A 27970-nucleotide genomic window follows, 5' to 3' on the forward strand; every position below is an offset into this window, starting at 1 on the left:
ATCCTTCTTTAAACAGAAAATTATTTTTATCGAACTTTACATTGTTGTGAACCAAATATTTCCTTAGGTGTGAAGGTAACTAATACTTTTTCATTTACGGTTGATTTTGTTCTTTTTGAATTGTATTCTAGTGAGAAGCTTGGGAATGATCTTTGAGAGAAGTGTAAAAACAAGCAAAAACATTGGTGAAAGATAATTTTAAATTCAAATTAACTAGGGGCCTGCTTTATAATCCTAACCTTTTTGCAGACTGCATGGAGTATGTCTATTTTTATATGATTTTTCTCTTGGTATTCCACTATTGGCCAACATTTGAACAAAATTAGTTTAATAAAAGAGAGAAACGTATTCCATCTATCAAGTCTTTTTCTCAGAGTAACTGACATTAGATTGAATGGTCACTCCAGGATTCTTCAGTGTGTAGGCCGCAGTATCCCAGCCAGGGTTTGCTCAAGGCTTTCACCTGGATAGGCTGTAACTTCCTATAACCTTGTAATGGACTGATGGGTTCATAAAATATATTGATAGGTGTTTATTAAGCCAACAAGTGCTGTTGAATTGAAATAACACAGCAGCTTGCAGTTAGTTGCCAGATGTAAGAGGAAAGACTTCCCTGGAGGCACCAGATGCCTTCAAGATTTCATGTTATGACTATTTTCTCATAAAATAAAGTTTCAAAGTCAATAAAATACATGATCCTGCTGCAGCTGTGAGCGCAATGGGAGGAATGCCTAAAGGAGGCCTACGAAAGGATATTAAGCAAAAACAAAGAACTGGCTAGCAGCTGTAAGAAGCAGGGATGGAAGGCAAAGTGCACGGTTATAGAGGTGGGCTGCAGGAGGCTGCATTGAACAAAACATTCAGCAAATTGTGCATCTCTGGCACAAGAAAGAGACTAGATACTGTACTGCTTGCACAGTGCAACAGCAGTTTTGAGAGAGAATCAGAAGATAGCACAAAAGGGACTATAGCCAGGAAGACTACAATTAAACAAACAAAGCTTAGGATGTCTAACCAGAACCATGGTCAAAACACAAAATGGGAACTTGTAAGCCAAAAAAGAATACATTACATGTAGTCAGACAGCTGAAACGTTGTCATAACCAGTTAACTCAAAACTAATAATAAGAAGTGATTCTAAGAGGGTTTTGCTTGTGAATCCAAACTTGGACAACCAGGAAGTGCCCGAACCTGATCTTTAAACCTTTAAGGCCATGATGTCCTGCATTGCACACTCCTGGTTGTCTAGCCTAGCAAAACTATCCTAAAATGGTGGCGCCCATAAGCAAAACAAGACGGTGCTCTAGGAGAACATGAATCATTTTTAACAACCTTAATACAAAAGGAACAATAAATAAATACAACCAATTGCTTCCTTGACTTTCAAAACCCCAGAAACTGGAGGCTTAGAAGGTCAAGCCTCAAAATGCCTCTAGATGAGGAGACCAAGTGCATGGCAATCTGCAGAACATGCAGGCTGACCTCTAGTCATGACCTAATCAACCATGGTTGGTTCACTTGAGCAGAAGTGCTCAAAATTAAACTCCGAAAACATCCAATGACCCCAGACAACATCACTAATGATGTGATCTACTGCATCATGAGTTGTATTCCAGAAAAAGAAAAAAAGGACCAAAACTGAAGTCCATACCTGATGTAAAGTCAGGTGCTCGCTTTTCACAGTTCTGTCCGTATGTTCCAGGCTGACAAATACATAAACACTCTGTACCAAGCAACACAGGCCTTCCATTGTTAGGACATGGGGCACATTTACAGGAGTCAAAGGTCTCCAGGTACTCAATGAGTGCTTTTTCAAGATTTTGCCTCTTGGTACCTGCACAAGGAAAACCCTTCACCAGATTCAGGATGGGAAGAAGCTAAGAAAAGAAAAGCACAAAGCCATTTTAAGCAGTTTGTTCTGCCTTTGTCTCTACATCAGTTTCAAAACCTAGACTAATGACTTTAGGAAAATCCCTCCTCTTGATTTATTACATAATAGAGACAAACTAATAATTTATTAAATCCAGTCCCAGTTCTATTGGAAACCTTTTACATTTAAAGTTGTTTATTATTTCAGAACCAAAAGCTAACTGTCTTCCATACATGCTGCAGGTCACACCTATCCTTGCCTGGAACCTTTCAGCAGTGTTGATGTCTTGCAACTGGTACAATACCTCATTGATAAATATCGTGCACCTCAGAAATGCTGCAAGATGACACTAAAGGTAGACTAAACTAAAGACGTCAAACTAGAGGATTTGATGGAGGTGTCTGAGAGGAGTATGCTGAAAAAGCTCCTCAGTATCATGGACATCCCCTCTCACCCTATGTACGCCTCCGTGAGGAACCACCAGAGCACACACAGCAAAAGACTCATTGCCCCCAAATGCAGAACCGAACGCCACAGGAGATCTTTCCTACCTGTGGCAATAAGGCTTTATAACTCCTCTTCGTTCTGTAGGTGATCTTCTTCAGCCTTTATGGCGGTATGTTAGTTCCATCCTGTCATCACAAGCGGCTAGCTCATTTTACTCAGGCACAAGTATTAAGTCACTTTTCATAACTTACACTAATAATTTGTATTTAATAATAATCTGTTATATTTTTGTATATTGTCATATGCTTGTCATATGCTGTCGTATTTTTGTAAATTTGCACAACTGTCATATTTTTGTATATTTGCACAATTACTTTTTTTTTTTTAAATCTTTGTTGTACTATTTTTATTTTTCTTTGCACTGAACATGCTAATGACATAAGAATTTCCCTTGGGATGAATAAAGTTCCTATCTTATCTTATCTTAGACAGTTAGGTTGGTCAAATATAAGCACAGGTTTTAAGGCAAATTAAAGACTCTGATGTGCAGATTTAACAATGTAGTATAATTCACTGTACAGTACTTTGTTTTAGCCCCTATGTTGACCAGTCCTTGATGTATTTTGGTTTTCTAAAAGTCTCTTTTTTGTATTCAGTACTAACTGGAGTATCTGGCATTGACTGGGATAAAATAAAGTGCAGGCGCAATCACTAAATAAAATCCCCTGTGGGAACGTCCTGGCCCCCAACCAAAATTTCACAAACTAAACCAACCGTTGGGAGCAATTTTGTTTACCTGTGCCTAATTCCAAAAATTACTCCTAGGTGAACGTCCCTAATAAAGCGCAGGTGCAGTCACTCATCCATAAAGAAAGAAATCAGAATTAAAAATAGCCAATGATCTTCCTGTGAACAAATGTTCATCTGTGAAAAATTTGTCAGAGTTAAATTCAAGGGTGTAGATTTGCAAACACACACTCAAGCTTTATTCATTGGATTCCGGTTTCTTTATAATTTATCCGGGTTCAGGAAATGGTATGAGAGCACACTCTAGTGTTCATGGGACAGAAGTTTTACACCAGCAACAGGGATTCTCAGCTGACATGTATTTCTTATTGGTTCACCAACGGAGGAGACCAGTCTAAGTACATGAATCAGCTATGGCCAAGCTCGTGGCAAACTCTTGGGATGATCAGTAGAAGGATGAGAAAGAAAACTTTAAAGACAAGGCACAGTAACTGGCTTGTGACAAGGTTGAGAGAGAGAGATGACAGAGAGTTGTCACATTAGAAACCCATTCACCGGTAGCAGCCAGATCAGCAACTGGCTGATGGAGATGCCTCTTAGAAAAGTGGCAGAACTTGCTGCTTGCCATCCTTAAAGCACAGATTTGCAACCCAGGGTCACCTTCTCAGGGAGGGCATGTGGCTGAGCAAGACAGGGCAACTCCCTGAGTGAATTCTCTAGCAAAGACATCAAGGGCATTAGTAAATAAACTCAATAGAGTAATTAAAAACATTGCTGCAATTTATGCTTTAAATAGATATGCCGACTAATGTTATTTTAGATGTTCAGGACAATCACAGTTTACTGGACTAAGCTTTAAAATAACACCTCTTTAATATAATAAGAAAAGCCAATAACATACACTCCTGCTATCTGGAAGTCTACCTTTCTTTTTACATATAGGCACATACTGTATATATGTGTTGAGGATACTCTCATCTAAATGCTCCACAAAACCTACTTCCACTTGGACAAAGATGTTACCACAGTCAGGATAATGTTCTTTGACTTTTGCAGCGCTTTTAACAACATTTGGCCAATCAACCGGAGATAAAGCTCAAGGCTTCGAATGTAAATGCTCTCACAATCTCCTGGATCATATACTACTTAAGTACTCTACTCTTAAACAGAAGGCAATTTGTGAGGCTGAGAGACTGTGTGTCAGCAATGTTAGTGTATAATGCTGAGACCCTCAGGGAACTGTCCTGTCTCCCATCCTGTTTACCCAAAACACAGCAGACTTCCAGCATAATACCAGCACTTGCCACCTACAGACATTTTCAAATGATTTGTCCAGCACAGGCTACATTAATAATAAAGATGTGGTGCAGGTCCAACAACCTGCAACTTAACATCATCAAGACAAAAGAACTGGTGGTGACCTTCCGACATGCCAAGAAGCCTCTGAGACCAGTCACCCTTCACCGGGAGGACATGGAAGTGGTGCAGAGCTACAAGTACCTAGAAACAACAAACTGGAGTGGTCTGACAATACAGTGGATCTTTACAAGAAGGGTCACTACTTGATAAGGAGTCTCAGGACTTTTAATATGTGCAACAAGCTGCTAGAAATGTTCTACCAGTCCAAAGTAGCCAGAGTGGTGATCTACATTGTAGTCTCCTGGGGAAGCAACCTGAGCACAAAAGCAGCACAATGCCTGAACAAATTTATCAAGAAAACCTGCTCCATCACAGGGCAGACTCTGGGTACACTGAAAGCTGTTGTGGAAAAGTGGATGGTGGCAAAATTGGATGCATTATGAAAAATCCCCCCCATCTCATCCAGGAGGTGCTCTCTCCATGACAGTATGCTAAGAAGCATCTCTGGGGGTCTTTTCTGCCTACTTCTATCAGGCGATTCAATGCTTCCATCTGATGTACTTGTTAAATTTATTTAATTATTTATGCATTTATTTATTTATTGATTGATTGGTTGTATTATCTATCCTATGAGCCTGTATTTTTGTTTTTCATGTTTTTGCTGCTGTATGCTTTTTCATTTCCCCATGAAATTACATCTTGCCTGAAGAAGCGGCCTGAGTTGCCTCAAAAGCTTGCATATTGTAATCCTTTTAGTTAGCCAATAAAAGGTGTCATTTTGCTTGGCTTTTCCCCATGAAATTAATAAAGTTTCGCCTAATCTAAATATTTTTAATTTGTATTTTTCTTACATTTTCACCTAGAATCTTTCGGAAATATCTTGTATTATTTTAAAGAAGCCAAGTATTTCTTACCTCATACTCCACAATGTCTGGATTATCCATCACTGACTGTAACCAGTCTTTATAAACGGTACTATCTGGTAGAACTTCCTTCCTTTCCCAGCCTAAAGCTGCAGCATACTCTGTTCGGCCTCCTCTTACCATTGAAATACACTTCTCCGATGACTTCAGAAAGGATCCTTTTAGAAAAAGATAAAGTGATTTCCATTTAATTCCTTAAACTATTTGAGAATAATGTTGCTGTTTCAGAGAATGAGAAAATAATGAAAGCTTAAACCATCGATTGGGCAATGAGCCGTAAGTCCCTAAATGTCTATCAAGCCTATGGATGCCAAGACCAAGAATTGAAGACTGCCATTGGGCAAGAAAGGAGATGAAAAGTTTACTTCCAGTAGTCAATAGGGAATTGAGCACCATTTACATCTGTCAAATAGGCATTAAAGAAGAAACATCACCAAAGAATTCCTAAACCGAAGACTAGGCAGTTGGTTGAAGAGCAAACCGAGTAAAAATTAAAGAGAGACACCATCTCTGATAACTTTGATGAAACTAAGATTTTTAATTTGCTTGTTTGCTTTGATTTTTTTTATATTATTTTAGATAAATAAAAGGATTTCTCAGAATGGCACACCATGCAAAACAATTTGTTTTGGTTGGCACATGGTCATAGCACTAGGTTGTATATATTTAGACGGCCTTTGCTCTAATGCTATAAGATTTTTGGAAGCACTCAAAAAGTACTATTACGTTCACTAAAATAATTGGCCTGGCATGAGCAAACGTGGTCTGTTGTTGAAGAGCACCCCTATCTAAAGTTGGTCCTTGGCTTATTTCCATCACTCAGTAACTATGAAATCAAATGATCAAATTTATAAAATGGATGGATGAGTAAGAAATCTAGTATTATAATTTACCATTTTAAATTGGATTCTTGTTTCCTTTGTAAACTGCCTTATGAAGGATACTGCATAAAATAAAAGATTGATTGATTCAATCACTGATTTAATTTGTTAACTCTTTAATAGTGCAAAACATACTGGAAGACGTATGGTGTAATGTTGGAGCTAGATTTCTCTCTTCATTCCTGTCATTAAAGTTCTACAACATTACCTCACAAATCTGTATTAGACTAGGTGGGCTGATTTAATGAACAAATAGCATTTTTTATTTAAGCAACTCTATGAAATATTTATACTTAATTCCCACTCACCTTCATATTTTTCTGACATTTTGTTTGTAACACATTTTTCCTTTACTGTAGTCTTTTTGAAGAATATTAAGATACGTCTTGTTGTTTCTGACCTTACACATTCATTGGATTCACTGTCTGTGAAACCTGTTAAAAGGGAATGAAACAAATAATATCAATGTTACTGTTAAACATCTGTTTAGTTTAGAAATATAACATATGAGTAATCTAAAGTTCAGAATGTAAGAACACTACTGCTTAAAAGAAAGCTATGTTTAAAAAGACAAGCATTTCACACTTGGAATAGAATTCATTTTTGGTTGGTATGCCACGAACAGAATTGGCCAGCTTGCAATTATAGGATAGCGTAGGGAGCAGTAGGGTGCAATGGCTAAGGCACTCAACCTAAAACCCCAAGTTCCTGATTCTGTTATATATCCCTCACTGAGTAATCCCAAAGAATTCATTCACCTTGAGCATGGGCTGTATAAATAAAATGGGTAATTAATATTATTTGAATGTTCTGTACACCAACTACGAAACAAATTATCTGCCGAATTTATGCTGATCGTGTAAGTCACATAGGATAGAAGCATTAATCCAATATATATTATGGACGACCAGGGTGCATACAGCCGCCCTAACCCGACACAGACAGGCAGAGACACAAGTGTAGCACACAACACACTTTTTATTTAGAGAGGAGAGCTGCTTTTCTCTGCCCACAAAGCATAGCACCATGCACCACAGTACCAGTCTCAGTCCAGTCCTTTTCTTCTTGACTCTTCTCTTCTTCTCCCTTTCAGTCCATCCGCCTCCTCTCCCTCTCTGGCAAGCTTCGCTCACCTCCACCCGACTCTGTCTCCCCCGAATGGAGTGAGGCGGCTCCTTCTATGATGACCCTGGGAGTGTTCCAGGTGGCTCATTAATCGGACCTGGAATCACTCCCAGATGTGGAGAGAGCCCAATGTGGGGCTCTGCAGCTCCCCTTAGCAGCCCCCATGGAACCCAACAGGGTTGTGCCAAACTCCAACTCACAGCATACCCTGTGGGAATCCATGGTGCCACAGTCAGCTAGGAGAGCTGCTCCCTAGTGACCCAGGGAAGGTATTGCCCTGCTGCTCTCTCCCCCCCCATGTCCTTCCATACAGTTGGTGTCCTGGCCAGGTAATAGATGTGGCAGCCCATCACAATATATAATATTAAAAACAGCAAAGCCATTCAAGGGCCAAAGGAAAAATTAAACATGCACATTAGCTGATGGTATTCTTCTGTATGTCTTTCTGGAACAGCAGAAAACTAAGGAGTAGTGCAACAGTCACTTCAAGCTGTGCCCTAGAGAAGACCTTTCTGAAATCAAACCAAAGAGGGAGATTTTATGGCTCCTTGGCAGAATGCCTGCAATATTCATTCTTTCATGATGCTCAGGTGTGGACAGTTCAGCACAGTGTCCTTCTCTGCCAAGAAACTGTTATGGAAAAGTGAGGGGAGGCCATTTTAACTTTTAACAGGTGGCAGTGGAACAAGCATGACAGGGAAAAGTGATTTCATGGAATGGGAATTAAACGGTGTCTCTCACTGTGGAATCATGAATCTTACACCCAAAGATATTTTTCTTGAAGAAAAATGTCCAAAGATACACAGTGAGAGAGACAGAAAGAGATGGGAATTACTTAGAAGACAGAGAATTAGGGATCCACCCCATTTGAGAAACAGGTCCAACCACCAACAGCAACAATTTATTTCTTGTATAGCCAAAATCACAGAAGGAATTGATCAATGGGCTTTAACAGGCTGTGTTTTTTTAACAGTCCACAAGACTTGACAACCTAAGAAGACAAGAAAAAAAAACTCTCTCCAAAAAAAAAGGAAGAAATCCTGGGAATGGCAAATAAGAGTGAGACCCACTTCCAGGTAGATTTGGCCATGCAATGGGTTTCAAAAATGGGGTAAACAGAACACAAGTTATCGTCTTCACAGAGCTAGATGGCCAATCTATCATGGCCACCTCAGAAATACAATTCAATAGTACAAAATACTCCTCATCACAAGTTTGCATATTCTTTTGATAATTTGTGTTATCCCTTTCATCACCCCTTTGTATCTCTGAAATTACAATAAATAATTTTTTAAAACACACACCACATTGGAGAAATGCCTAGTGGGGCACCCTCATGTTAAAATATGTCATAAAGCGGTATTTCTTATGGGCAACAAAGCTCTCTTGACATGAATTCTACAGAGAAAACACAATTACTTCCTGCAGACATAGAAAATAAAGCACATAAGCACATTCTTAAAGCAGCAAACATTCTCTGTACATGTATCATCTGTATGTCATTTTGAAATGTATACTTACCAGAGTTGCTGAGTTCATTTCTGTCATATTGGTAAAGGACGTCATATCTGCCACCTAAAGTGCCTGAAGCGAAGTAATGGGTTCCAAAACGGTGGAAGACCTCACTGTATAAAGCATAGTTGTAAGTCAAGGGGAGACTGTTCAAGATGTTCAGGAATACTTGAGACACTTGTAGATTGGACTCTTTTAATTTGAATTTGGATACTCCAACTGTTTGGTGAATTCTGAAGAATTTGGAATCCTCAAAAAGATTTAAAATTAATTAGAATATATAACATGTCATTTACCTTGAATACACAAGTGAATTTAGTCACACTTAAAGTTAAGTGTTAAGAAATAATGGACACACTGTTAAAATTCTTTCTGACATTTCTACAGTAGAATAAATTAGAAATGGTAACACCCTAAATAGAAGAAGCTTAAATCTTTATCATGTTATCGTTTTAAGTTGTACAGTGTAGCTCTGTCAAAGAGATGTTTAATGTATTTGGAAAGATGCCCTTCAGTTAAAAAAAAAAAAGAAAGAAAAATAGAGGTGGAATCTTGTGTGTTGGAGAGTTTTCTGCTGTATTTGTCATATTCTTGTGTTGGAAATTCAAATCACATTCACTGAAGAAAGCCTGTAACTAATATTGGTGCTGGGGACATTGAGGTGAAGTCTCTTGACTTGTGTACTATCTGAAGAGCCTAGAATCCGTGAAACGGATATCTAGCATTGCCTTAAAAATGTAAAAAGTGTAATGTTTCAGAGCATAACATTTATTTAAACTTTGCAGCTCACTAAATGCTTTACTTCTGATTCAAAGAGGTTACCTACCTTCTGTTGTGAGGCACGAACTGCATTTTTAAAACTTGAAGAACCTTTCCTATAACCCTTTGAATTACTCGAATAAAAGATTGGGATCCATATAGATGATCCTGGACGATTTTCATAAAAACTATTTTGATGATGTTGATCAGAAGATAAATTCACTGGTTCACTTTCAACTGGTTCAGGTTCTGTTTCATAATCTTCTAGTTTCTCTACCTAAAAAGTAAACCTTTATAAATAATGTGGTCTTAACATATACTTTGCCAAAAATGAAAAGTTCAAATATGCTTCTCCTTATATTTTACCTCCCTGGTACTTAATATCTGGTGATTTAAACCTAGCTGTAAAAGTATTTCCTCAGAACTAAACAGTAGTTAAAGATGATAAAGCAATCTACAGGAAGGTATCACGATGGGAGCATTCTGAAATGAGGCATGACTGCCACTTAGATGCATGGTTGGGTGATGAACACGACAATAGTACATTCAAGTTTAAAGCATGTTTGTTAGTGTTGTGGAATCAAGAGTGATAACTGAACACTTACCAACCCGCGGCGTAGCATATGCCGCATAATTATTTATTGATGGGTGAACACTTCCTGAAAGACACAGTTGTCTAAATGGGGTGGGTTTGAGGATTAGACTGTGAGTGAATGAAAAGATGGAACTCTGGAGAGAGCAACATACAATTGTCCGTGACTGAAAACTGGTTTTAGCAGATACAGGCATATCTTTTTGAAAGTTTTGCCCTGTGCCTTATTATTTGTCATTGCAAAGGCCAATCTAACAGGAAATTGTTTGCTTGTAAAAATAAAAGGCAAATTTGAATCTGATGGGGTCATGGAAATCTGGGGAATAAGGACAGTTTGTGAGCAAGCCAACAAAAATACTATGCTCTTAGTATGGTATGAATCAGGTTTTTGTAGACAAAGGTTTTCCCTGTTCCTGCAGGACCATCTAAGAAGAAGCATGTTTGTCGCAGATGGGAATCGCTGTATGCAACGTGTAAAACAGTTTGCGAGGCTGGACGCAGGAGGAGGGTTAGAGTTGGCCAGCGGGGCTCTGTCATGCGTATCCCTATGCCATGGTCTCTGTCTTGCGTGCCATGGTCGACTTAGTATATAGAAAAGCAGCCGGAACTGAAAAGAACAATGATAAATCAACATGGCTCAGAGGTGCATGTGGACTGTAGCAGAGACAAAAGCGACTGAGGCTGTGTTTGGTGAGGTGTTGCGTGCGGGCACATAAGCAGGCAGTGTGCATGCCTCGAGAGTGAGGGTGGACGCAGAGGGTTAGACTTGGCGGGCGGGGCTCTGTCGTGCGTATCCCATGGTCTTAGAATTGGTGGGTGGGGCTCAGTGAGTTGGCTGGTGTGGCTCTGTCGTGCGTATCCCATGGTCTCTGTCTTGCATGCTATGGTCAGCTGCTTGGTGAATTATATATATAGATATGATATTTGATAAGCAAGAGGAGACCATTCAGTCTGTCAAACTCCTTTGATTTGCTAAGTGAGCAACAGTTCACCCAGTATCACATAAAGGTGATTATAAAGTTGTTGAAGTTCCCACTTCGTCTTCTTGACTTGTCAGTTTTCATTTTTTTTTTTCAGAAATGATTCTTGGCATCAATGTACTGCTCCTTAATTTCCACAAGTGTCTGTGAATAGATAACTTTAACTGATGTCTTTGAGAAGTCTGCATGTGAATTAAGCCACAGCACATACTACTATTATGAGGACTACGGAGGTTTAATTCTGTTATCTATCAAATACTTAATAAGTAACAGAAACAACAATTCCTTAGTAGTAAAAAAAAGACAGTCGCTGACTTCAAAGCAGTAAAGGGGATGGCTCAGCTGCTTCATTAAGACATAGATCAGACAGAAGCGGCTGCAGGAGCAGACAAGACAGTAAGAAGTTAACTAGCGACAGATATTCAAGTCCTGTTGGATGTTGCACTTTTTAGATGATGGCTTGGAGGTCTTCTATGAGGGCTACATCTGCAGGAGATGCTAGCTGATCCAGCACCTTGAGCTCAGGGTCGTTGAACTTTTGGAGGAGTTGGCTGGCCTGCATTGTAGAAGAGAATTGGCGGGCCTGGCCCAGGTGTCCTTTAGAGAAATAGTGTGTACCCCCTAAGGTAGCATGGGAGGAGATTCCAGACCAGACAGAGGCGTAAGGTAAAGGGTGCACACTGCCCAGGGTCATCAATCCCAGAATTGGAAGTGTCAAACCATTTTCAGGTCGGAGCTGGACGGTGTCTTTGAAGATTCTGAGGCAGTAGGCAGGGATGGGTAGCTCCAATGGGCCACCTGAAAACTAGCTCCCAAAAAGAGAAAGGTAGTGATAGTTGGGGACTCATTTATTAGGGGGACTGAAGCACAGTGTATTTATTGCCTTCTAGAGGCAAAGGTGGGAGACCTCCCTGTAAGGGAGGATAGGCTCTTGGTAAGAGCGGAGGTAGCTCCAGTTATCATTGTTCATGTTGGAACAAATGGCATACATAAGGGCAGTCTGTCAGTTCTGCGGTCCAGATTTAAAGAGTTAGGTGCCAGGCTGAGGAACAGAACTGACAATGTAGTATTCTCTAAAGTTCTGCCTATGCCACACTCCAGTTCAGGTAAGACTGAGAAGAGCAGAAGGCTTAATGCCTGGCTCATATCTTGGTGCAGGGTGGAAGGGGGTTTATGGGGCATTAGGACTCCTTTTGGAACAGATGGCAAACAATATACTGGGGAGGCTTATGTGTAGGTTAGTCAAGAATTGTTTAAACTAGGGAATGGGGGGCAGGGAGTTTAGGACAGGCCAGGTTTAGGACTGCACATGGAGAAACAAACAATAGTGTAAATTAAAAATGCATAGTAATGTAAATTCTAACCCAAATTTTAAATGTAAAAGTACAATGAGTAACACATTAAAAATAGCTTGCCTTAATGCTAGAAGTGTCAAAAGTAATACAACTGAGTTGGAATTGTATGTAGAGGAGCATAATTATGATATTATACTAATAACGGAAACCTGGCTAAATAACAAAGATGGGGAGAAGTATAACATAGAGGGATGCACTTTCTTTAGGAATGATAGACTGAACAGAATAGGAGGTGGGGTTGCTCTTTATGTCAAACAGAATTTAAACGCAAGTCCTCTTCAGTTGGATGATGAGCCCTATATTAGTGAGGACATTTGGCTTCAGAGACAATGCAGAGACAATTGAGAAACAGTGGAACAGGTTTAAACACATTTTACATGCAATGCAGGACGGGCACATGCCTAAATTTGGAATTAGGAGGAAATTAACAAAAATTCCACAGTGGGTTAATAGAGAGTTAAAAAATAAGTTTCAAAGGAAAACAAGCAGCACTAATAACTGCAATGTGAATCAAAGGGGTTTATGAGAACATGAGGGCAAATATTAAGAAGGATATCAGGCAGTCTAAAATGCAGTTAGAGAGGAATATAACAGAAAGGCAAAATATGACACAAACAGATTGTTTAAGCATTTTAACAGTGAAAGAACAGTCAAGAAGGTGGTGAACTGCATCAGGAATAGTAGAGGGGAATGAAAAATACACACAGTGAAACAGCAGACGCTCTGAACTTGCATTTTTCTGAGGTCTTCACAAGTGAGGAAGTGGATAACCTCCCAGCAATAAATGGGAACACTAAGGAGGTACTGAGGGATTTAGAAATTGTAGGGGGAGAAGTACTGCTTAGATTAAATAGGCTGAAATCAAACAAATCACTAGGATCAGATAATATTTACCCTCAAGTTCTTAAGGAGGTTAGCAAGTACATCTATAAAACCTTGACACATATTTTTAGAAAGTCACTGTGCACTGGGAAAATTCTGTAGGACTGGAAAATGGCAAATATTATCCTGTCAATATAAAAAATGTGATTGGGCAGATCCAAGCAACTATAGACCAGTAAGCTTAATGTGCATCACAGGAAAATTAATGGAAGAAATTGTTAAGGGTAAGATTGAGTAACACAGTAGTTTTACTGAACAGACAGCATGGGTTCAGAAGAGGAAGGTCATGTTTTATCAGCATGCTGGAAGAAGTAACAAAAGGAAATGACCAAAGTGGAGCAAATGACTTTATTTATCTAGACTTTAAGAAAGCATTTGAGAAGTTGCCACATGAGAGCCTGGGCATCAGACTAAAAGAAGTGGGAGTTCAGGGTGATATTTGTAGATGGGAGAAAAATTGGCAGGAAGCAGAGGGTTATGGTGCATGCAACCTTATCAGAATTGGTTGAGTGGTGTTCCACAGGGTTTTAGTTCTGGGGCTGCAGCTAAATGATAAATAACATAAATGATTTGGATAGAAATATAAGTAATAAGCTGGTTAAGTTTGCAGAAGATACCAAGACAGCTGGATTAGCAAAAATGTGGAATCCGTTGAATCATTACTGAGGGACTTGGACAGCATACAGGTTTGGGAAGATTTGTGGCAGATGAAATTTAATGTCAGTAAAGTATTACATGTAGGAGGTAGAAATGTTAGGTTTAAATACACAATGGGAGGTCTGAAAATCAAAAGTACACCTTATGAGAAGGATTTTGGAGTCGTAGTGGACTCCACACTATCAACTTCCAGACAGTGTTCAGAAGCCATTAAAATGGCTAACAGAATGTTAGGTTCTATAGCATAATGTGTAGTGTACAAGTCCAAGGAGGTTATGCTCAAGCTTTATAATGTACTGGTCAGGCATCATCTAGATTGTTCTAATGTTTTACAGTACCTGATAATTTGGGAATTGTATAGGATTTAAGACATGGTAAAGTCTACATGATAAAGAGTAGAAAAGGGTTAAATATAGTCAACTAGGACCCTATTATAACAAAACACTGTCAAGTGTCAAGTGGCCAGCTATAATAAGCTTTATAATCAATAATACCTGACCACAGAATATGAAACCCACTGCTATGCAGGTCTGACTAGTGTCCAGCATGTGACCATTCGGTGTACAGTGTTTAAAGATGTGTGAGCACTCATGTATCTGTTTCTTCTCCACAGTTAGGTGGTAATCAACCTAGAAGGAGTCATGTGATCCTGGCTAAGCTCCACCCACCAGTGTCACCTCTGTAGTCCACTGGACTATACCAAACCCCTCAGGTTTAGTATGCTGTCTTATGAACAGATGAAGACATCATGTTGACAGAGACACATTGTCTAAAACTCCAAAATTAAAATAAGTAACAAAAAAAAAAAGAAATAAAAAATTGAGAAGGGTACAAACAAAATTACATTAAAACTAGCCCCATCCCCAAACGTTTGGAAAATTATAAAGTTCCTAAGCTGAGTCTTAAGGCATTAAAATAACGCATAAGTATAATAAACATATGTAGACTATTCCAAGGTCATCTACTCCCCCAAAATATACAGTCCACCTTTGATTTAAGGTGAAAGCTGGAAAAAAATCAAAACTGACTGATTTCAAAGATCTCAAAACTGATACTGGACACGAAAGCTTAGAGAGGTAACAGGGAACGACATGGACGACTTTGTAAACCAAAAGCAATATCTTAAATTATATCCTGAACCTTATTGAAAGCAAATAAAGAGTGGCCAAAACTGGGAATACATTGAGCCTCTACACAGTAACAGTAAGCATCCTAGCAGCTGCATTCTGGACTAATTATCACCCAAGTATAATTCATTGAAGTAATCTAATCAAACCTAATGAAAGCATGCCTAATTATGTCTAAGTCCTTAAAATAGAGGAAATGCTTACGCCTGGAAATTAACTTGAGTTGATGAAAGTGGTTCCTAGCAATGCAATTAATCTGATCCTCAAATTTGAGCCCTGAACTCTTAACAGTTACATTGTGAGTAATATTCCCAAAGCCTAGGTTCAAATTCTTAACCTTATCAGAACTGTCAAAAACTATTATCACACTTCTGGTTTCATTTAACAGAAGAAAGCACTCTGTCATGTAGGCTTTGATCTCAGAAAGAAGACAGAGATTCAAATCATTGAGTATCATCAGAAGTCAGACACCGATAAATCTCAATATCATCTGCATGCAAATTGTACATAACATTATGCTCCTTTAAGATGGCATTTAGAAAAAATATAGGACCCAAAGCAGATCCCTGAGGAGCTCCACAAAGCCAATAGAGCTTACAGAGAAAAAGCAATTATAGGTTTAAAAAAAAACTCTAAGATATGATGTACAGCACTTCAAAGCTATCCCTTAGGTATCAGCTTTAAGCTTTAGATATCTTAACAAAATGGAAAGAGCAAATGTATCAAAAGTTGAACTAAAGACCATAAGGAATAAATAAATCATTGATCACGTCTTACATTAGAAGGCTCTATACTGTGAATTCTGACTGAAATTTATCAACAATTTATAAATAAAATGTTATTATCATTTTCTTGGGTACTTTATTTAGGAACCACACCTTCAATAGATCTTCAACTACTTGTGGAAGTGAGATGCAGTTCTTTAAGTAATGGTTCAACCACAGCACGTTTGCAAACTGATGGAACAACTCAATTAGCCAAACTGCTACTAACTATACAAAGAAACATCAGAGCATTCATGTCCCACAGGAACCTCAATTAGATTGGAAGGCATCACAGGAACAAACCTATCCAAATAAAACAAAGATTTCACATCTAAACAGGAGAATCGGAAAATGCAAAGCCACACCTGAACTCAATAATTTTATCAATAGAAAATGTCAAATATTTTTGACAACTAATTTATACAAAAGTAGACTTAGATGTCAAATTTGACGCCAGCATTTATAATATTAAACAGCTCTTGGACTATTCAGGTTCTTCACAGTGAGATCTGCAGAATACGGTGACCTAGAAGACCTCATAGATTTTTGGAATTCAGTAAAATCTTGACCAAAGATATCATATGCGACTTGAAGTTGATCATCCTTCCATTGCCAGAACAAATTTCTTTTTTTTTATTAATTTTATTACAATCCATACAAAGCAATCAAGTTTTTACAAAAAGAAAAATTAAGTTAAGAACAGATCGATCCCCACCCCTGAGAGAGAGAGCAAGCCAAACGGCGTTAAATTTAAGGCTTGTAAACATACCTAAATTAATAAATTCTCTGTGCTTTATGAACTTATTTTAAAATATTACTGATTAGATCCTGCCATGTTTTGAAAAAAGTCTGTACGGATCCTCTAACTGAGTATTTGATTTTTCCAACTTCAAATAATATAACACATCGGTTTCCCACTGACTTAAAAGAGGAGAGTTTGGGTTCTTCCAGTTTAACAGAATAAGTCTGCGTGCCAAAAGTGTAGTGAATGCAATCACAATTTGTTTGTCCTTCTCCACTTTAAGCCCCTCTGGAAGAACCCCAAACACAGCTGTTAATGGGTTAGGAGGGATTGTGAGTCCAAGGCTGTCTGAAAGGTAATTAAAAATTTTTGTCCAGAATAATGTTAATTTGGTGCAGGCCCAGAACATGTGACCCAGTGAGGCTGGGACTTGGTTGCAATGTTCACAGGTTGGATCATGCCCTGGAAACATTTTGGAGAGTTTTAGTCGAGACAGATGTGCTCGATATATAATTTTAAGTTGTATAATTGTATGCTTTGCGCATATGGAGCTCGAGTGAATTCTCTGCATTGCTACTTTCCACTCCTTTTCTGATATATTAATTGAGAGATCTTTTCCCAGTGTCCTCTTGGATCTTTGAAAGGGAGGGATTGTAAAATGATTTTATATATTGTAGAGATGGAGTCTAAGTCCTTGAGATTGAGCAATATTTTTCCAGCATGGATGAGGGTGCAAGATGAGGAAAATCTGGAAGGTTCTGTTTAACAAAGTTCCTGATTTGAAGATAGTGAAAGAAATGTGTAGCTGGAATGTTAAATTTGGAATGTAATTGTTCATAGGATGCAAAGACGTTGTCTATATAAAGATCTCTAAGCAAGTTAATTCCAAATTTTTCCAGATATTAAAACTGTATATGTTTGTGAAGGTTGAAAGAGGTGGTTCTCTTGCAGAGGTGCCACAGATAGAAGCTTCTCCGTCTTAAAATGCTTTCTACATTGGTTCCAGATTCTAAGTGAGTGGAGCACAATTGGGTTATTTGTATATTGCCGATAGCGTGTGTTTATTGGAGCACAGAGCAAGGAATACAAAGAAGTACTGCAGGATTTTACTTCTATTGCGTCCAAGCCTGTGTATGTTCTTCTATTTGTGTCCAGGTTCTTATCGCCTGTATATTTGCTGCCCAGTAATAAAACTGGAAGTTAGGTAGAGCCATGCCGCCTTCTGCCTTTTGTCTTTGTAGGGTCGCTCTTTTGATGCGTGGATGTTTAGAATTCCAAATAAATGAGGTTATTGTTGAATCTAATTGCTTAAAGAATGATTTATTAATGTATATTGGGATGTTTTGAAATAAAAAAAGGAGTTTAGGAAGAATATTCATCTTAACAGTGTTAATTCTTCCAGCTAGTGTGAGATGAAGGGTTGACCATCTATGCAAGTCTTGTTTAATTTTTTCCATGCAGACGCGAAATTTTGTTGATATAGAGCTTTATGTTTACTTGTGATGTTTACCCTAGGTATTTAAACTGTTCTGCAATGATAAAAGGTAGGGTATCTAATCTAATATTATATGCTTGAGAATTCACTGGAAAGAGTACACTTTTATTCAGATTAATTCTGAGATCTTTTGAAATTCTGTGAGTGCTGCTAAGACTGCAGGCACAGAATTTTCTGGGTCCGATATATACAGTACCATGTCATCTGCATATAATGAGATTTTCTGTTCCAGTCCTTCTCTGCTAATCCCCTTTATCTGATCAGTATTTCGACAATGTATTGCCAGTGGTTCAATGGCAATCACAAACAGCAGCGGTGACAAGGGGCAACCTTGTCTAGTGCCACGTTCTAGTTTAAAGTAGTCTGAGCAAATGTTGTTGATGCAAACTGAAGCTTCTGGGTTAGTATACAGTAATTTAATCCATGCACAAATGTTTGGGCCAAACCCAAACTTCTCCAATGTAGTAAAAAGGTATTTCCATTCAATCATGTCGAATGCTTTTTCTGCATCCAATGATAATAATATTTCTGGGGTGTTGGATTTAGTTGGTGAGTATATTACATTAAACAGGCGGCGAAGAGTTTAGGATAAGTGCCGGCCCCTAATAAATCCAGTTTGGTCTTGTGATATTACCGAGGGGAGCACTTTCTCCATCCTTCTAGCTATGATTTTAGAGAGTATTTTAACGTCGTTATTCAGAAGTGAAATTGGTCTGTATGATGCACATTGTAATAAGTCCTTATTTTGTTTTGGAAAGACAGTGATTAGTGCTTGGTGAAAGGTTTGTGGAAGAGATTGGTTATCTCTGGCTTCTGTAAATGTTGCTAATAGGAGGGGAGCTAGCTGAGCGGAGAATTTCTTGTAAAATTCTGCAGGGTAGCAATCAGGGCCTGCTGCTTTCCCGCCTTGGAGTGACTTTATAGCATCTAGTAATTCTGATAAGAGAACAAATTTCAATATTTACCTAAGGATAAGCCTTAGAGCTCAACAGTCTGATTTTAACTGGGGGAATAGTCATCTAAACTACCACGAAAGTTGAGTTAAATAAGATTACAAGCTCCTCGTTATCTTATGAGGCTGATGGTAGCTCCAAGATTGAAAATAAAGGACTGTCAATGAAAGCATTTAAAAAGACACTTGTAGTACCTAATGTAAAAGATTCACATTAATAGTTTACAGACTGAGCTACAAGTAACTCAACAGAAGATAAAATTAAAGAATGATCCAACAGTGGAGAAACATCAATAGTGAGATCAAAAATCGCCAAGCCCATAAAAAAACAAACAAATCAAGTATGTGTGCTTATGGACATGTGTAGGGCCAGTTGCCCACTGCTATAAGTTTAAGGAGTCCTTAAGCTTGGAGTGGTCTAGTGCAACTAAGATTCACACCATCGAAGAGACAGTAATTTATTTATTTTACTGGTGAAGATTCCAGGGTAGCACACACTTACAAGCGGAGACAAAAAGCAACAGGTGATAAAACAATTAAAGAATGTATTAAACACTAATAAATGAAATATTATTACACGCTAAATAATCCCACCCCAGTTCCATTTACGGCGATGTACTGTACAATAAACACAAACACACCACAACAATAAACACTCAAGACAATGTCTTTATATAGTCCAACACAGCAAAAGCAGGTGAAATGGTGTGAAGATGATAATCTCGAGAACAGATTCCATAGAAAATTAATGAAACAGTCCTACCGGTAGTCCTGAGCGACAAGGAGTAAGATTTCCAGGATTGCTCCTTTTGAAGACGCATGACAATTAATCCACCACTATCACACGACAGACAGGCACGAGCCAGTCCATTCATCTAACATGAAACGATCCAGAGCACAATTGACTTTTTAGACGATATGTTGGACAGGATACACAAAACACCAATCTCCTTCTGCTCCGTCAGGCCTCCCTTAGGAGCCCCAGCAGACCCTAATTCCACTCCCGTCATACTATAGGGTGGCCCAGATCTAATTATGCAATTTTCATTATGCTATAACTTATTAAGTTTATTACATAGAAAATCACCTGAAAAATCCCAGACCATCAAGAAGTGTCCAAACTGACGACATGAAGAATCGTCTTCGCACCAAACTGGAATCATCCCCACATTAATCAAAGTCATCCAGACGATCTGGATCTGCATAATTAAATCTGAACCACACTGTATGTGGGTAACCCCCTTGGGCTGCTGGGAAGTGAAGTTCTCCCCATGGTAACACTGCTACATTGAAGGCCATACGGCCAAACCAAGGCTTGAGGTTGGCAATATTAACAGTGTCAGTCACTGAACCTTTTTGTTGGATGATATTTCCAATTTCAACATGTATTGATATTTCAGGACAGAATATACAGATATTAAAATCGGCCAAAACCAACAAATGATTCGTAGTAACTAAGTAACTGTGATGATAGAAAGGCAGAAAATGTATTAATAAATGCATGATTTGCCTTAGGAAGTCAGTAAACAATTCCAGAACGCAAAGAGCAGAAAAGTATTACCTTCAGTCACTTAATAATAAATAATTCTTTGCATTTATATAGCGCTTTTCTCACTACTCAAAGCACTTAGCAATTGCAGGTTAAGGGCCTTGCTTAAGGGCTCAACAGAGCAGAGTCCCTATTGGCATTTATGGAATTCGAACCGACAACCTTCCGATTACCACTGCAGATCCCTAGCCTCAGAGCCACCACTCTGCCTAAACTTAACTTAACCTCAAAACTCTCAAATTGTTAAGTCTGTATTAATTGACATTCAAAACAACTTTTAAAAACCACCACAAATTATATGGATAGGTATCAAAACTGGGGCAAAGTCATTGGCAGTGGGCTACAATTTGGTCAGAAACAAAAAGTCAAAGCAGTGGTTCTCAATAAAATCATTTAAATCAAAAGACAAGTTCAATAATGACCAGATATTCACCTGCACCATTCTCAAGGATTATAACACCTGAGTTTGGTGATTTTTGTTTGTCAAATTTTACCCCAGAAAAAAACTCTGTTTCTGCTGCCTCCAGCACCATCACCGAGAAAGTATGAGGTTATCTGGTGTCACAGGACAAAGACAGCAATATAGTTTGATCATGCTTCCAAAAATGAGACTGAGCAGACCAGGTAAATAAAACCAGCTACACAAAGCACTGTCTTTACCCTGGCCCAAGTGAAAACTCTGCTTTAATTCTCTGTCTCCTAGGCTGCTTCCTCCTGTATGAGACAAATATCCAAAAACATGACAAAACAGCAAGCAGAGGTAAAGCCCAAAAAGTCCCAGCATGCAACAGTAATCATAATGAGCATAATCCTAATATCTCAGATCTTCATACACATTACATAACATAAGTACAGCAGAGTAACGATAATACCATGAAAAACAAAGTAAGAATTCCACATTGAACAGGTCGATATCCCTGCAACCCTACAGCATTTATTCTCTCTACTCTTCTGAAGCACAATATTTAGCCAAGTAACAAATAAAAACTTAAAGTGTAATTACATTTAAATAAGGGGCACTTAATATTACCCTCCTTCCTTTGCATTCTGTTTGGCCAATGCTGATGCTTATTTTGCATTTACTTATCTATACAGTTAAGGTTCTAGGTTTTATAACAAAAACTTTCTTTATTCAAAACTCAATATATTCTTCCATTTCCTGTGTCACTTCTACAAATGCCTACTCATTATTACAAATGCCCTTAAAGGATGCCCACATCATTTTTATTTATAGTAACATTTTCCCCTAATCTTTAAGCAGAAATATCTAAAAAATGTTTATTTTTTTCAGTTGCTGTATTTTTAATATTTATGTATACTTACTTTAAATTCAACACTCTCAACATTAAAAGGCATTCTATAGGATTTCCGGTTGTCTTTGCTTTTGGTTGTGTTGCAGCTGCCTCCATAAAATGCATTTTCAAGTACTTCCCCTCGTATCTCTTCAGCCATAGCATCAAACCTAAAAAAAATGGATGTTTTCAAAGTTGACACATTTTAGATGGTATATAACAAACTGTATATCCATTCCCCTCTTATTCAACACAATGAATTCAGTTCTGGTTTTGGGAGCAAGAGACTATTCTGGCAGCATCAGGTACAATCAGCATTAGATTGGGTGCTAGTCCATTACATGGCTGTAACAAAAAAAATCCATCTTAAATGAAATACTAAAAAATTGCAAAGAACTATTTTAGTTTTGAGCTTAATAAAGAGGAGAGAGTATTGTCGCCACATTTAAATCATGCCTAAAACGCACTTCTTCACATTGGCTTTTAATTCTTAACCTGTCTCATTTCCACTTGCTTCTTCCTATTTCTCAATTTTATTGGGTCCTCTGACCTGTTTTTAGTATCTCTGTTTTAATTCTCTCTTAATGTTTGTTTTTAATATTTTGTTTTTAGTCCTGCTTCTTTTTTAACTGTACAGCGCTTCGGTCAGTTGTAATGCTGTGCTTTTAAGCGCTCAACAAATAAAATGGTATGGTATGGTATGGTATGCTCACCTTATGTATAGAAAGTCATCCATCTTTGATTTTGGAACATCCATAACCTGGTGAACTCTTTTCCTAAGTTGATTTCATTACAGGTCTATTATCTTCATTTTTATCACCCATAAAATTAAGTAAAATCTTGCCTGAAGAAGGGACCTTAGCTTCCTCAAAAGCTTGCATATCATAATCTGTTCAGTTAGCCAACAGCAGAATGTCATTTTGCTTTAAATCTCACTGTAAATAATTAGAAAAGCTACCGCGAGATAGAAAGTTGAACCCACCAAATTGTTTCCCAGAAAGAAAATACATTATATTCCTTCAAGGGCTCCGTACAAGTACTCCGTACAGACTTATAACTGTAAACAAAAAGCATGTACCTAAAGCATCCCACACTCCTTTAATAAATGAAAGCCCTCCCGTCTGCTTTTTATATCACCGTAATACAACAGATGAAAATGATGTCAAACTGAAGCACTGTGATGAGTGGAGGTCGATTTGTTTTGAACTTAGTTTTGTTAAAATTGACTTGCTTGTATGGAATATTATTTGATTTTAATAAAATTAATAAAATGTTCTGTGGTGGGCTGGAACCCTACCCGGGTTTGTTCCTGCCTTGCACCCTATGCTGGCTGGGTTTGGCTCCAGTAGACCCCCGTGACCCTGTGTTAGAATATAGCGGGTTGGACAATGACTGACTGACTGACTAATAAAATGTTTTAAAAAAAAAACTGAAGCACTGCAGCCTTGGTAAAGTTGTAATTAGGTAGACCCGAATCGCACTTTTATATTTTTTTAATCTAACTTTATCTCTTATGTGCGTGAAAACATCTTGTACATGCATGAGAGTTTCCTGTATTTATGAGATATGGGTTATCTCTTTTTTTTTTTGCACTGTGCGGTTCAGAGCTTCTGTACTTATGTTTATGAGACTAATTATTTATTTGTAGAAGATGTACACCACACTGTCTTTGAATAAAAAGTATTTTGCACGCTTGCACAAATATCATTGTTCTGTGTCCTCACTTGCCCTAGTCCATCTCAATGCATGACTATTGATGTTCCAGTGCAACTGGTGAAGATGCCAGCTGCAGGCAACTCAGGCATTAAACAAACCTTAAGTAAGTTCACTGCCCAAAGCTCACTGATGTATTTGGTTTCACTCACACTTGTTTAGAAGTCCTACTAAGAAATTTTGCGAACCAAATACAAATGACTTAACAGTATATTGTTTCTTCTCTCTAGGCATAGTCTTTCTGACATTCAATAAGTCTGTAGTTGGACTCTAGAGATAAAAACCTTCTTGTTTACAGCAAAACGCTTTGTTTTTAAAAGCTGCTCCAATGTGATTTTGGTGTTTATGGAAGCTTTAGGCCACAGCAATAAATTATCACTCTCTCACTGTGATTTATGTTTTAAATGTTTATAGGGTAAGTTTGGAATTTTGCATGTCAAAGTGATTTTGTTTCAGAATCATGGGTTACATTCATTTTTTTTCTAGAAACTTGCATTCTTAAGTGAAACTATGCTTGCAAATTAAAAAAATGTGCTTACCCCCACCAGCTTATACCAGTGGGGCACCGGAAAAAATGTGAAACAAAAGCAATAAACTTAGTAAATGCATTCACTTCAAAATTGATAATGTTCCATGGTGTTGATTAACGTGTGGAGACTGAACACATATGGAAACATTGAACAGTCATACAATGTTTGTAAAAATATTTTTTGTGAGATTTCACTATTTTGAAAGAGGTTTTCCTTAACTCTTTATTTCATTCCTTCTCTCCAGATGCATCAGCCTTCCACTTTTAAAGATTATAGATAGATAGTGTGAAACCTGGCCCGGACACAGACAGACGGACAGCATGTTTTGCACCCAACACACTTTATTTACACTATTTACAGTAACAAGTTCAAATCACGTGCACTCACAACCCCAGCGCCCTTGGCACTGAATCCCCCAAAGTCCAGGGCCCACAGTCTCTGTGCCTTTGTCCTGGCCGCCTCCTGTCCTCGCTCTCCAGCTCAGTCTGCTTCCTCCCGACTTCCACCAATGACTGGAGGGAGGCGGCCCCTTAAATAATGCCCCGGATGAGCCCCAGGTGTTTCCGTCCTTAGCCACGCCCAAGCGTGGCGGAAGTATCGGCCGTCTTCCTGGCAGCTCTCCGGTTGCCACACAAAGTCTTCCCCCCGGCACTTCCTGGTGTGGCGGAAGTGCCGGGCTCCCGGGATAATTAGGCACCGGGGCGCCGCCTGGCGGTGGCCACGGGTCCCTACAGGGCTGGGCTTCAAAGCCCTGTACCCGAGGCCCTTGCCTACCCAGGACGGACGCCCCACTCTGTCTGTAGGAGGCACTCGCCCTCCTCCGGTCCTCCAAGGCGTCCCGGCCGGGCTCCCGCCCGACCGGCAACCGCCGGGATAAACCGGCATCGGGCGCCGCCTGGCGGTGACCACGGGCCCCTACAGGAAGGGCTTCCATGCCTCAACCCGTGGCCCCCAACAGAACCAGGACTGACGCCCCCTCGCGGTCTGGAGGAGGCACAAGCCCTCCTCACGTCCTCCTGGGCGTCCCGGCCGGGCTCCAGCCCGGCCGGGGGCCACAGTGCCCCACCGCTAGCGAGGACACGTGGGTCCGACGGCACAACCCGAAAGGGCAGCCCGTCCCCAGCGAGGGTCCTACTATGTCCCCAGGGTCCAACACGGCACCCTGGGACATCTGTCTTCGCACCCTCGCCGCGCAAACGTCCCCTGTGGTCTGCGCCGCCCCCTCGCTGTTCCCCAGCGGGTCACTGTAGGCCTCCCGGCGTGGAGCACTCCAGCGAGCGCCCGTCCAAGCGGGCAGGTCCCGTTGACGCCGGCCTCAGCGCTCGTCGGGCTTCGGGCCTGTAAAATAAAGGAACAGAGGGCCAGAAGCACAGCCAGGACACTCACCCCGAGCGCCCGTCGGTCTCCGTATCGACCGTGCTCCTGCCCCCCTCCGACAGCCCCCAACTTGCCTGCTGAAGTCCTCCGCCGCAGGTTCCATGCCCGTCCGCTCGTCGGCCTCGGCACCGCTCTCGCAGGCAGCTCGCCCAGCCGCCCAGGGGATCTCCTCTGTCCATCCAGAGGACGGCCCTTCTCCGGACGCGCGCACCCAGCGCCGCGTCTCTCCTATCGGAGGAACCGCATTCACCCTTCGGTTCCTCCTTCTTTTCTTGGACGCGCTGACGGTCTGGGTCTGAGCACAGCAAAGCTCAAATCCAGCCCCGTCTGCGTCCAGGCAGAGCGACAGGAGACAGCTGCAGGCTTGAAGCGCAGGGCGCTAGGACCCAGGGCACTCAGCAGCCCCGATCCTACCAGCCCTTGCGTGTTCGAGCTCCTCGCCTCGCTAGCTGTCTGCACCGCCGCATCCGCTGTTGGGAGGTCGCCTACTCGGAGCCGGTCGTCCCGTAATCGGTCACGGCCATGTTCAGCGAACCCCCACTTGCTCTACGGGAACGGCAACACTCACCACTCCCGCCGTGTTCTGCCTGCCTCCGGTTCCAGCGCCGCGCCGATCCTCCGTCTCACTCGGTGTCTTTCTCGACGCGACCGCCATCTCCATCAGCTGCTCACACTGAGCGGCGAGAACGCAACAATTCCTCAAGCGCCGGCTCGGCGGGCGAAGGATTCCTCCGAGACGCGCCGAGCCGCTGGTGGAGAGAGAGAGACAGACGTCGGTGAGCTTACCTGTCGATCGGCTCCACGCGACGCCTGCCTCCTCTGGGCCACTCCCTCTGGCCCAATCGTCTGGCATTCCTTGGGCCCACCTCTATCCAATCATCGGCGGGCACGCAAGACACACCGGCCAATCCCGTGCCTGTCAGCGGGCGGGACCTCCGGCCCGCGGCCATCTTGCCTCCCCTGCTCCGAGTGCGGAGACGTGCCTCCTCGCCGCGTTGTGGCTGCGGCGATTCCTTGAGCTGCAGCGGCTCCGTTTCCGCAGCCTTCTTTGCTGCCGCCCGTCGCGCGCTGCCGACAGCCCGTGGCGCGTGCTTCTGCCACGGACGCGGATCCGGTTCGTCCCTCCCTGTAGAAATGAAGGTAAGACCAACCCCGAGGGGCCGATGAATGCAGGGCAGGGCACTTACCTCCCGGATCCCGTCATGCCGAGGCCCCCGCCTCGGTGTGGCCTTCTGTGCTGCCACGCCGGCCTGGCTGTCTGTCTCGACAGCGCGACTGGAGCCCGCTGCGCTCCGGCGATGTCTGGTTCTCCTCCGCACCCGGGAAAAGCAATTCCGCTGTCCGGTGGCGGTTTCTGGGGCGAAACGCTCCCGTGGGGTTGTGCACGGGCCGCTCCCGCTGCCAGTGTGTGGTCGCTGCTGCGCCGGGCCGTTCACAGAAATTAATTGTTTGAACTCAGGTCCCCGCCTTGAACCAGGCGGAGTATCCTGCCGACTACGCCACTGTGAAACCTGGCCCGGACACAGACAGACGGACAGCATGTTTTGCACCCAACACACTTTATTTACACTATTTACAGTAACAAGTTCAAATCACGTGCACTCACAACCCCAGCGCCCTTGGCACTGAATCCCCCAAAGTCCAGGGCCCACAGTCTCTGTGCCTTTGTCCTGGCCGCCTCCTGTCCTCGCTCTCCAGCTCAGTCTGCTTCCTCCCGACTTCCACCAATGACTGGAGGGAGACGGCCCCTTAAATAATGCCCCGGATGAGCCCCAGGTGTTTCCGTCCTTAGCCACGCCCAAGCGTGGCGGAAGTATCGGCCGTCTTCCTGGCAGCTCTCCGGGTGCCACACAAAGTCTTCCCCCCGGCACTTCCTGGTGTGGCGGAAGTGCCGGCTCCCGGATAATTAGGCACGGGCGCCGCCTGGCGGTGGCCACGGGTCCCTACAGGGCTGGGCTTCAAAGCCCTGTACCGAGGCCCTTGCCTAACCAGGACGGACGCCCCACTATGTCTGGAGGAGGCACTCGCCCTCCTCCGGTCCTCCAAGGCGTCCCGGCCGGGCTCCCGCCCCGACCGGCAACCGCACGGGATAAACCGGCATCGGGGCGCCGCCTGGCGGTGACCACGGGCCCCTACAGGGAAGGGCTTCCATGCCCTCAACCCGTGGCCCCCAACAGAACCAGGACGGACGCCCCCTCGCGGTCTGGAGGAGGCACAAGCCCTCCTCACGTCCTCCTGGGCGAAAAATCAAATCAAGAATGATTTAAGATATGAAGATAGATAGATAGATAGATAGATAGATAGATAGATAGATAGATAGATAGATAGATAGATACTTTA

The 27970-nt window shown here is 41.3% G+C and overlaps 1 protein-coding gene across 3 annotated transcripts in view; it reads right to left on the bottom strand.

Annotated features, from left to right (window-relative positions):
* c6 (complement component 6) overlaps positions 1 to 27970 on the bottom strand; it is a 59545-nt gene that overhangs the window by 21166 nt on the left and 10409 nt on the right. For all 3 annotated transcript variants that reach the window (XM_039758628.1, XM_039758625.1, XM_039758627.1), the window contains exons 6-11: positions 22042 to 22180; positions 9691 to 9900; positions 8874 to 9114; positions 6536 to 6661; positions 5338 to 5504; positions 1652 to 1877 (exon numbers count right to left, since the gene is read on the bottom strand). In XM_039758628.1, coding sequence (XP_039614562.1) covers positions 1652 to 1877; positions 5338 to 5504; positions 6536 to 6661; positions 8874 to 9114; positions 9691 to 9900; positions 22042 to 22180 — 1109 coding nt within the window. The remainder of the gene's footprint in view (positions 1 to 1651; positions 1878 to 5337; positions 5505 to 6535; positions 6662 to 8873; positions 9115 to 9690; positions 9901 to 22041; positions 22181 to 27970) is intronic.

This window comes from Polypterus senegalus, chromosome 7, assembly GCF_016835505.1.
Source record: "Polypterus senegalus isolate Bchr_013 chromosome 7, ASM1683550v1, whole genome shotgun sequence".
In the NCBI taxonomy this organism is placed as follows: Eukaryota; Metazoa; Chordata; class Cladistia; order Polypteriformes; family Polypteridae; genus Polypterus; species Polypterus senegalus.